Source organism: Entelurus aequoreus, linkage group LG13 (assembly GCF_033978785.1).
Source record: "Entelurus aequoreus isolate RoL-2023_Sb linkage group LG13, RoL_Eaeq_v1.1, whole genome shotgun sequence".
In the NCBI taxonomy this organism is placed as follows: Eukaryota; Metazoa; Chordata; class Actinopteri; order Syngnathiformes; family Syngnathidae; genus Entelurus; species Entelurus aequoreus.
This window is the reverse complement of record NC_084743.1, coordinates 2,725,435-2,737,349: the sequence shown is the minus strand read 5'-3', so window position 1 is coordinate 2,737,349 and position 11,915 is coordinate 2,725,435. Positions and strand designations below refer to the sequence as shown.

At 33.8% G+C, this 11,915-nt stretch overlaps 1 protein-coding gene across 2 annotated transcripts in view; it reads left to right on the top strand.

The window, feature by feature from the left end:
• Positions 1–11,915, top strand: part of gria4a (glutamate receptor, ionotropic, AMPA 4a) — a 351,871-nt gene that overhangs the window by 244,176 nt on the left and 95,780 nt on the right. For both annotated transcript variants that reach the window (XM_062067252.1, XM_062067253.1), the window contains exon 10: positions 4,802–4,912. In XM_062067252.1, coding sequence (XP_061923236.1) covers positions 4,802–4,912 — 111 coding nt within the window. The remainder of the gene's footprint in view (positions 1–4,801; positions 4,913–11,915) is intronic.

The following is an 11,915-nucleotide window of genomic DNA, read 5'->3' as shown; positions in this document are numbered from 1 at the left end:
GTTCACAGTTAATATTGTAAATACCACGTAAAAGAGGAGCGATGTTCATTTTGTTGTTAATATTCAGTGTTTTATTGTTCTCAGTTAATATTGTAAATCCCACGTAAAAGAGGAGCGATGTTCATTTTGTTGTTAATATTCAGTGTTTTATTGTTCACAGTTAATATTGTAAATACCACGTAAAAGAGGAGCGATGTTAATTTTGTTGTTAATAGTCAGTGTTTTATTGTTTGTAGTTGATATTGTAAATCCCACGTAAAAGAAGAGCGATGTTCATTTTGTTGTTAATATTCAGTGTTTTATTGTTCGTAGTTGATATTGTAAATCCCACGTAAAAGACGAGCGATGTTCTTTTTGTTGTTAATATTCAGTGTTTTATTGTTCGTAGTTCATATTGTAAATCCCACGTAAAAGAGGAGCGATGTTCATTTTGTTGTTAATATTCAGTGTTTTATTGTTCGTAGTTAATATTGAAAATCCCACGTAAAAGAGGAGCTATGTTCATTTTGTTGTTAATATTCAGTGTTTTATTGTTCGTAGTTAATATTGAAAATCCCACGTAAAAGAGGAGCTATGTTCATATGTTGTTAATATTCAGTGTTTTATTGTTCACAGTTAATATTGTAAATCCCACGTAAAAGAGGAGCGATGTTCATTTTGTTGTTAATATTCAGTGTTTTATTGTTCACAGTTGATATTGTAAATCCCACGTAAAAGAGGAGCGATGTTCATTTTGTTGTTAATATTCAGTGTTTTATTGTTCGTAGTTCATATTGTAAATCCCACGTAAAAGAAGAGCGATGTTCATTTTGTTGTTAATATTCAGTGTTTTATTGTTCGTAGTTCATATCGTAAATCCCACGTAATAGAGGAGCTATGTTAATTTTGTTGTTAATATTCAGTGTTTTATTGTTCATAGTTAATATTGTAAATCCCACGTAAAAGAGGAGCGATGTTCATTTTGTTGTTAATATTCAGTGTTTTATTGTTCATAGTTAATATTGTAAATCCCACTGTCTTTATTTTTATGTATATTTAGGGTGTCCCTTTCAGTAAAAAACTGTAAAATTCCATTCCGTTTTTTTTTAGGTGGTGTGTCATAACTTTTTTATAATTCTATCGGACGTTGTTTATTTTTTTTTATCAGTGTTCCTGAAAAAAAGGGACCCATACTGAACAACATATTTTTACAGCAAAATGTGTATATATCATTTATACACACAAACACATTGGCACATTTTTTTCTCTCAATATGGCCCCCAGAGTCAAAATATTTGCCCAGCTCTGCCCGAGAGAATGTGGCCCACGTCTAAAACCACCGCAGGGGGTTGGGGGGGCAAGTAGATCAAAAACCGAGACAACAAGGAGGCGAGGCGAAGAATACTGATGTATGCACAAATAAAGGCTGAAATGCAAAATCTGGCAAGGGGACGACACATAAGGTCACAGAGGAGAAACTAGATGTCTGTGTTTACAAGTGCTGGAGGATTTCAAACAAATGTTCCCCACTGTGGTGTCAAAAAGACATCCCTCCTACCAGAAAAGTTCAAGACCTCTGACTTACTTAAACTGTTGTCTACAAATACTGAAAGGCGAGTATATTTCCGGACTATATTCCGGTATATTCCACAACATTTTTGAAAAAAAAAAAAAAATAATCATATTAGAAGCCGCAGATATATACGTTGTGAAATAAGTTATATTCTGTAAAAGCGTATTTTCATATCTTAATTGTTTCCGAATGGTGTCTTTTTAACAGGGCAGTAAAACAACCGATCAAACAAAACAGAAGTCATGGTATTAACCCACCAGCTGCGCCAGCTAGCTCTCCAATCAGCTAAACAGACTCAGTAACGCCACTGTGACGTTTTGGCGAATTTACTGAGGAATGTGTGAAAATGAAACAATACAAAAAGAATGCCAATATGCTAACACGTTTACCAGTGTTAGCATATTTGTAAATACCAACAACTTGATTACGTTGCGGTAGCACGTACAAATATGCACGAAAACACTCCTGCAGACATCACACATGGGACGGTTTAGTAAGTAAGAATTGTTCTAGTTATATTGGAAAACCTACAAAAGATGAAGAATCCGTACGAGTAGAAACGCTATGGACGGTTTTCATTCCGGTTCAAGGCGTTAAAACAGGAAGTACATTTTCGAACTCGTCCGAAAAATGGCGGTTTGGCACACACCATTTCAGTGTCTGAAAACTATTGAACACAAAACATTATGGCCATCAGCGGGGAAAAAATCCATCATTTAGCCGCACCATTTCATAAGTCGCAGGGTTCAAAGTAGCGGCTTACGATATCTAATATTTAGTTCGCAATTTTTTTATTTATTTAATCATGACAGCGAATCACAAAAGGGTACGAAAGACGTCGTTTGTGGTGATGAATGAAGAATCCATACGAGTAGGAACGCTATGAACAGGTAGAAGATGGAACATATGTATGTATCTATATATATATATATGTATATATGTATGTATATATGTATATATGTATGTGTATATATATATATGTATATATATATATATATATATATATATATGTATGTATATATGTCTATATATGTATGTGTGTATATATGTATATATATATATATGTATGTATATATATATATATGTGTATATATGTATGTGTGTATATATGTATATATATGTATGTATGTATATATATATGTGTAAATATGTATGTGTGTATATATGTATATATGTATGTATATATATACATATATGTATATATATATATATATATATATATATATATATATATATATATATATATATATATATATATATATATATATATATATATATATATATATATATATATATATATATGTATATATATATATATATATATATATATATATATATATATATATATATATATATATATATATATATATATATATATATATATATACAGTATATATAGTCGAGGTTTCTGTGGTTTGTCCGTTATACAGTGCTCAATACCGGGGTAGAGCAGAATATACATTAGGTCAGGAAAAACACAGAGGTTATTTCATCCCTACAAGCCTGTTTCGCAGGTTTCCCTGCTCTTCAGGGGATTTTATTGATGTGTCTGTGGTTATTACATATACATAGGGTACATTACATGGGGGTCGAACTGGTCTCACCATGCCGGCAATTAAATGGCTTGGGTTTTATGACTACAAACGATACTATAAATAGTATCATACGTCTATAAAACTGTTATAAGTATACCTCTGCATAATTATTCCGTACACAATGTGTCCTTATTAAAAAAAATTTTAGGGATGTCCGATAATGGCTTTTTGCCGATATCCGATATTCCGATATTGTCCAACTCTTTAATTACCGATACCGATATCAACCGATATATGCAGTCGTGGAATTAACACATTATTATGCCTAATTTGGACAACCAGGTATGGTGAAGATAAGGTCATTTTTTTTTAAAATTAGAAAAATAAGATAAATAAATTAAAAACATTTTCTTGAATAAAAAAGAAAGTACAACAATATAAAAACAGTTACATAGAAACTAGTAATGAATGAAAATGAGTCAAATTAACTGTTAAAGGTTAGTACTATTAGTGGAGCAGCAGCACGCACAATCGTGTGTGCTTACGGACTGTATCCCTTGCAGACTGTATTGATATATATTGATATATAATGTAGGAAGCAGAATATTGATAACAGAAAGAAACAACCCTTTTGTGTGAATGAGTGTGAATGGGGGAGGGAGGTTTTTTGGGTTGGTGCACTAATTGTAAGTGTATCTTGTGTTTTTTATGTTGATTTAATTAAAAAATAAAAATAAAAAAAATACAAATTTAAAAAATTAAAAACCGATACCGATAATAAAAAAAACGATACCGATAATTTCCGATATTACATTTTAACGCATATATCGGACATCTCTAAAAAAATTTCAAACAAAGAAATATAGATCAACTTACAACAAATAATATCTTATTTAAGTGTTTTTAGTCTGAAACAGAAAATGTTTAAAATTAAAAAAAATCACATTTAAAAATAAAATTTTAAAAATAAAAATAAAAAATGTGATGGATTTGGTACTGAAAAATAAAATTTAATAAACTCACAGTAATAATAATAAATTATTTGAGCAGTACTGTGTTAGGGGAACATGAAAACCCAGAGTGGATTTCTACCAAATTGTATTTTTACTTTTTAATTAAACCTAAAATAAAAAGTTGGGATAAGACACGTGTAAAAAAATATATATATAATATTTCAGAAGAAAATAAATTACATTTTGTGGGGAAATCTAATTCCAGGAAGCTGAAAAAAAACAATAAATGCTATTGTTCCTCTTGTTCTTTGAAATTGTACTTATTGAAATATGCAATCAGCGTAGGACACTTTGCTAGATGAAAAATGTATGGGACAGATCATTTTATGGTGCATGTATGCATTATAAACGGCCCTTTTCAGAAACGCACCTCGACTTTGTCTGTTTTACGGCCGCGACCTTGGCATATATAAAAGTCTGCAGAGACGTAAAAAAGGAAGACGCCGTCCATTCGTCACGATGAGATAAGACGGTTCATATTTCCTTCCTGGGCCAGATACTCTTAAAACAAAAGAAAAAGCACAATGTTTGCTTTGGCTCACACTCCGTGTCTTCGGTCCCCCGGGGGAAATCTGCGGCTGGACTTTTATTCTGTTTCTAACTTTCCATTCTTTGTCGGCCTTATTAGTCTGGGAGTCTTTATTGTGATTGAGTTCTGGACGAGCGCGCTCATTTGCTTTCTTCTTTGTCACGGCTGTCAGATCGGCTACTGGAACGACATCGACAAGCTGGTGCTGGTGCAGAACGAGAACGCCTTGTCCAACGACAGCTCAGCCATGGAGAACAGGACTGTGATTGTGACCACCATCATGGTAACGTCACCTACTTTCTACATCCTAATCTTTGCACGATTCAATTGAGATTACCTATCAATTATTGATGCATCTTTGATTTACAAAACCCAAAACCTGCATGTACCCGCACTCAAACCACTGTTGTAACACGTGGCTTGGCATCGTCTTGCTGAAATAAGCAGGGGCGTCCATGGTAACGTTGCTTGGATGGCAACATATGTTGCTCCAGAACCTGTATGTACCTTTCAGCATTAATGGCGCCTTCACAGATGTGTAACTTACCCATGCCTTGGGCACTAATACACCCCCATACCATCACAGATGTGTAAGTTACCCATGCCTTGGGCACTAATACACCCCCATACCATCACACATGCTGGCTTTTCAACCTTGCGCCTAGAACAATCCGGATGGTTCTTTTCCTCTTTGGTCCTGTTGCGTCGACCAGCTCTTCCTTCCAGGGATTCTAAGTTACTGGTCAATCCCAAGTTCTTTCGATGACATATATGCTGAGTAAGAAGGACCATCAAGACAGAATAGGAATATTATCAAGTTTTACTGAAATTTCAGGACAACCACCTAGACCAATACATTCATACCGGCTTCCTAAGTTGTTCTGACATTCAAACGGAAAAGCCAACTCCTTGCACAGAGTTCGTAGGGGATCTAACATAATAGTGTGAGAGTCCAGTCCATAGTGGATCTAACATAATAGTGTGAGAGTCCAGTCCATAGTGGATCTAACATAATAGTGTGAGAGTCCAGTCCATAGTGGATCTAACATAATAGTGAGAGTCCAGTCCATAGTGGATCTAACATAATAGTGTGAGAGTCCAGTCCATAGTGGATCTAACATAATAGTGAGAGTCCAGTCCATAGTGGATCTAACATAATAGTGTGAGAGTCCAATCCATAGTGAATCTAACATAATATTGTGAGAGTCCAGTCCATAGTGGATCTAACATAATAGTGTGAGATTCCAGTCCATAGTGGCTCTAACATAATAGTGTGAGAGTCCAGTCCATAGTGGATCTAACATAATAGTGAAAGTCCAGTCCATAGTGGATCTAACATAATAGTGTGAGAGTCCAGTCCATAGTGGATCTAACATAATAGTGAGAGTCCAGTCCATAGTGGATCTAACATAATAGTGTGAGAGTCCAGTCCATAGTGGATCTAACATAATAGTGTGAGAGTCCAGTCCATAGTGGATCTAACATAATAGTGAGAGTCCAGTCCATAGTGGATCTAACATAATATTGTGAGAGTCCAGTCCATAGTGGATCTAACATAATAGTGAGAGTCCAGTCCATAGTGGATCTAACATAATAGTGAGAGTCCAGTCCATAGTGGATCTAACATAATATTGTGAGAGTCCAGTCCATAGTGGATCTAACATAATAGTGTGAGAGTCCAGTCCATAGTGGATCTAACATAATCGTGAGAGTCCAGTCCATATTGGATCTAACATAATAGTGAGAGTCCAGTCCATAGTGGATCTAACATAATAGTGTGAGAGTCCAATCCATAGTGAATCTAACATAATATTGTGAGAGTCCAGTCCATAGTGGATCTAACATAATAGTGAAAGTCCAGTCCATAGTGGATCTAACATAATAGTGTGAGAGTCCAGTCCATAGTGGATCTAACATAATAGTGAGAGTCCAGTCCATAGTGGATCTAACATAATAGTGTGAGAGTCCAGTCCATAGTGGATATAACATAATAGTCAGAGTCCAGTCCATAGTGGATCTAACATAATAGTGAGAGTCCAGTCCATAGTGGATCTAACATAATAGTGAGAGTCCAGTCCATAGTGGATCTAACATAATAGTGTGAGAGTCCAATCCATAGTGAATCTAACATAATAGTGTGAGAGTCCAGTCCATAGTGGATCTAACATAATAGTGAAAGTCCAGTCCATAGTGGATCTAACATAATAGTGTGAGAGTCCAGTCCATAGTGGATCTAACATAATAGTGAGAGTCCAGTCCATAGTGGATCTAACATAATAGTGTGAGAGTCCAGTCCATAGTGGATATAACATAATAGTCAGAGTCCAGTCCATAGTGGATCCAACATAATAGTGAGAGTCCAGTCCATAGTGGATCTAACATAATAGTGAGAGTCCAGTCCATAGTGGATCTAGCATAATAGTGTGAGAGTCCAGTCCATATTGGATCTAACATAATAGTGAGAGTCCAGTCCATAGTGGATCTAACATAATAGTGAGAGTCCAGTCCATAGTGGATCTAACATAATAGTGAGAGAGTCCAGTCCATGGTGGATCTAACATAATAGTGTGAAAGTCCAGTCCATAGTGGATCTAACATAATAGTGAGAGAGTCCAGTCCATGGTGGATCTAACATAATAGTGTGAAAGTCCAGTCCATAGTGGATCTAACATAATAGTGAGAGTCCAGTCCACAGTGGATCTAACATAATAGTGTGAGAGTCCAGTCCATAGTGGATCTAACATAATAGTGAGAGTCCAGTCCATAGTGGATCTAACATAACAGTGAGAGTCCAGTCCACAGTGGGGCCAGCAGGAGACCATCCCGCTCTGTAAGTCTGAAGTGGCCGGACCTGAACTGGGTCAGGTGCGGCAAAGACAAGTAGAAGTCACGATTGGCTGGAGGCTGAAGTTTATTACTTTTATGGCGCTAATAAGGAGCCAAGTGGGGAAGGGCGGCGCGGGTGTCCCGTGGCCAAATTTGATTCACGAGTCGGGGGGGGGGGAGAATTGGAAGCCAACCCTCGGAGCGTGGCCACGAGGAGAGACACTTGATTATACTAATATCTCATTAGCAGGCAAATCTAAAAGTGACCTCAGACCGCCGCTTAGACGTGACCTGGGTTTAGTCTCTGATGTGCCATGGAATAATGCTCTACTCCTTCCTGACTATTGAACGTGTACGTGGTTTCACCTCACACATCTGCCTCTTTCCTCCGCACGCTTTCTCTTTCCTTTGGCAGACAAACACGCACGCGGACGCACTTGTGCTCTGAATCTAATCAAAACTTTCATTTCTGCAGTCGATAATTGGAAGAAACGTCTGTGAGTGTTCTTGGATGGGTCAAGGGTAAGGGTGTCATCAGTAATTTGGGCTTAGAAAAGAATGGTTTGAATCCTCTTTTTGTTGCCATTTTGTAGACAACATAACCACGTGACTATGACTCTTTTTTTACCTGCTATGACTCTTTTTTACCTGCTATGACTCTTTTTTTACCTGCTATGACTCTTTTTTTACCTGCTGTGACTCCTTTTTTTGCCTACTATGACTCTTTTTTTACCTACTATGACTCTTTTTTTTACCTGCTAAGACTCTTTTTTTTACCTGCTGTGACTCTTTTTTTACCTGCTATGACTCTTTTTTTACCTGTTATGACTCCTTTTTTTACCTACTATGACTCTTTTTTTACCTACTATGACTCTTTTTTTACCTGCTATGACTCTTTATTACCTGCAATGACTCTTTTTTATAACCTGCTATGACTCTTTTTTTACCTGCTATGACTCTTTTTTTACCTGCTATGACTCTTTTTTTACCTGCTATGACTCTTTTTTATAACCTGCTATGACTCTTTTTTTACCTGCTATGACTCCTTTTTTTACCTACCATGACTCTTTTTTTACCTACTATGACTCTTTTTTTACCTGCTATGACTCTTTTTTATAACCTGCTATGACTCTTTTTTTTACCTGCTATGACACCTTTTTTTTACCTACTATGACTCTTTTTTACCTACTATGACTCTTTTTTTACCTGCTATGACTTTTTTTTTACCTGCTATAACTTTTTTTTTTACCTGCTATGACTCTTTTTACCTGCTATGACTCTTTTTTTTACCTGCTTTGACTTTTTTTTTTACTTCCTATGACTCTTTTTTTGTTTGTTTGTTTACCTGTTATGACTCTTTTTTTAACCTAGTATTGTCTCCTCTTTTTTTTTTACCTCCTATGACTCTTTTTTGTTTGTTTTTTTACCTGTTATGACCTTTTTTAAACTGCTTTGACTCCTTTTTTTTTTACCTAATATGACTCCTTTTTTACCTAATTTTACCTGCTATTGTTCCTTTTTTTTACCTGATATGACTCTTTTTTTTTACCTGCCCTGACTCTTTTTTTACCTACTACGACTTTTTTTTGTTTACCTGCTATGACTCTTTGTTTTACCTACTATGACTTTTTTTTTTGTTTACATGTTATGACTCTTTTTTTACCGACCATGACTCCTTTCATTAACTGCTATGACTCCTCTTCTTTTATTATTATTATTTTTTTACCAACTATAACTCCTTTTTTTTTACCTACTAACGATGACTTCGAAAAAAGCTGCTGTAAATCCAGACATTTCAGGCAGCAACGATCAGAAAAAAAGCCTGCAAAATCCTGGAGGGACTGCTTTAAAAGAACACACACACTCACACACACACACACACACACACACTCACACACACACAAACACGCACACACACACACACACACACACACACACACACACACACAAACCTTCACACAGAGACAAAGGCATCTGGGGCAAACTGATAAGAAACGTTAAAGAGACTTTGAAGTGAAACTGGCTGCTCCCATTAGTGTGTGTGTGTGTGTGTGTGTGTGTGTGTGTGTGTGTGTGTGTGTGTGTGTGTGTGTGTGTGTGTGTGTGTGTGTGTGTGTGTGTGTGTGTGTGTGTGTGTGTGTGTGTGTGTGTGTGTGTGTGTGTGTGTGTGTGTGTGCGTGCTCGATACTGGTACGCAACGGTACCAATTTTTGGTACTTTTAAATGTGTCAATAAAGATGATTTGTTGTATTTTTGAATGCAACATTTAAATATGAGTTAATTATGACCAGTTATTTATTGTTTTCTTCTTACATTTGAGTCCTGTTTGCGATGCAGTTGCACTTCCAAGACATGAGATGGCAGCACTGCACACTATCTAATAGGGCTGTCAAAAAATATATACATGTTCGAATTAATCGCGATTCTTGTTTGTTATCATCTTAATCGACCTAAAAAAATCTAAACTTGGTTTAAAAGAAAAAAATATTTTAAAAAAATTATTTTAAAAAACTTTTTTTTAATCTGTCCTGTCAAGCCACTCAGATAAATTATACTGTTTGTCTAATCGATTTAAAAAAAAAAGAAATCTTTTTTTTTTTTTTTTTTTTTTTTTTTTTTTAAATCTGTCCTTTCAAGCCACTCAGACAAATTATATTGTTGATGTAAATGCAAGTGGTTTAAAAAAATAAATAAATACAAAAAAAAAAATGTTTTGAATGAATTACGATTCTTATTCGTAGCAATTCCTAATCAAAAAAAAAAAAGGATTTTAATATTGTTTTTATTTTATTTTATTTTTTTAATCTGTCCTTTCAAGCCAGTCAGACAAATGATATATTATATTGTTGCTGTACATGCAAGTGGTGTCAAAAAAAAAAAAATTAGAATGAATCGCGATTCTTATTTGTAGCGATTCCTAGTCGATAAAAAAAAAAAAGGATTACATTTTTTATTTTATTTTTTTATTTTTTTAATCTGTCCTTTCAAGCCACTCAGACAAATCTTATTGTTGATGTAGATGTAAGTGGGGAAAAAAATGTTTTTTTAGAATGAATTGCAATTCTTATTCGTAGCGATTCCTAATCGATAAAAAAAAAAAAAAAAGGATTTTAATTTTTTTTACTATTATTATTATTATTAATCTGTCCTGTCCAGCCACTTAGACAAATCATATTGTTGATGTAGATGCAAGTGGTGTCAAAAAAAAAAAATTGAATTAATCGCGATTCTTATTTGTAACGATTCTTAATCGATAAAAAAAAAAAAGAAGGATTTAAATTTGTTTTTATTATTAGTTTTTTAAAACTGTCCTTTCAAGCCAATCAGACAAATTATGTATTATATTGTTGATGTAGATGCAAGTGGTTTCAAAGATTTTTTTTATTTTAGAATGAATCGCGATTCTTATCTGTACCGATTGCTAGTCGTTTAAAAAAAAAAAAAAAAAAAAAAAAAAAAAGGATTAAAATGTTTTGTATTATATCTTTTTTTATTATTTGTCCTTTCAAGCCACTCAGACAAATTATATTGTTGATGTAGATGCAAGTGGTTAAAAAAAAAAAAAATTAATAAATACAAATTTTAGAATGAATCGCGATTCTTATTCGTAGCGATTCCTAATCGATTAAAAAAAAAAAAAAGTATTTTAATGTTTTTAAATTGTTATTAATATTTTAAATCTGTCCTTTCAAGCCACTTAGACAAATCATTTTATTGATGTAAATGCAAGTTGTGTCAAAAAAAGCGATTTTAGAATGAATCGCGATTCTTACTTGTAGCAATTCCTAGTCGTTTAAAAAACAAAAATGGATTTTTTTTTTATTTATTTATTTTTTTAAATCTGTCCTTTCAAGCCACTCAGACAAATTATATATTATATCATTGATGTATATGCAAGTGGTGTCAAAAAATAAAATATTTAGAATGAATCTCGATTCTTATTTGTCACGATTCCTAGTCGATTAAAAAAAAAAAAAAAAAAAAGATTTCAATTTTTTTAATTTTTATTTTTTTTAATTTTTATTTTTTTTAAATCTGCCCTTTCTTATTGTTGATGTAGATGCAAGTGGTTTAAAGAAAAATAAATACAATTTTAGAATGAATCGCGATTCTTATTTTTAGCGATTCCTAATCGATATCTTAATCGATTAAAAAAAAAAAAAAGTTAAAAAAATTATTTTAATTTGTTTTTATTATTAGTTTTTTAAATCTGTCCTTTCAAGCCACTTAGACAAATCATAATATTGATGTAAATGCAAGTGGTGTCCAAAAAAAAACGCATTTTAGAATGAATCGCGATTCTTATTTGTAGCGATTCTGAGTCGATAAAAAAAAAAAAAAAGATTTAAATTTTTTTAATTATATCTTTTTTTTTAATCTGTCCTTTTAAACCACTCAGACAAATTATAGTATTGATGTAGATGCAAGTGGTGTCAAAAAACAAAAATATAGAATGAATC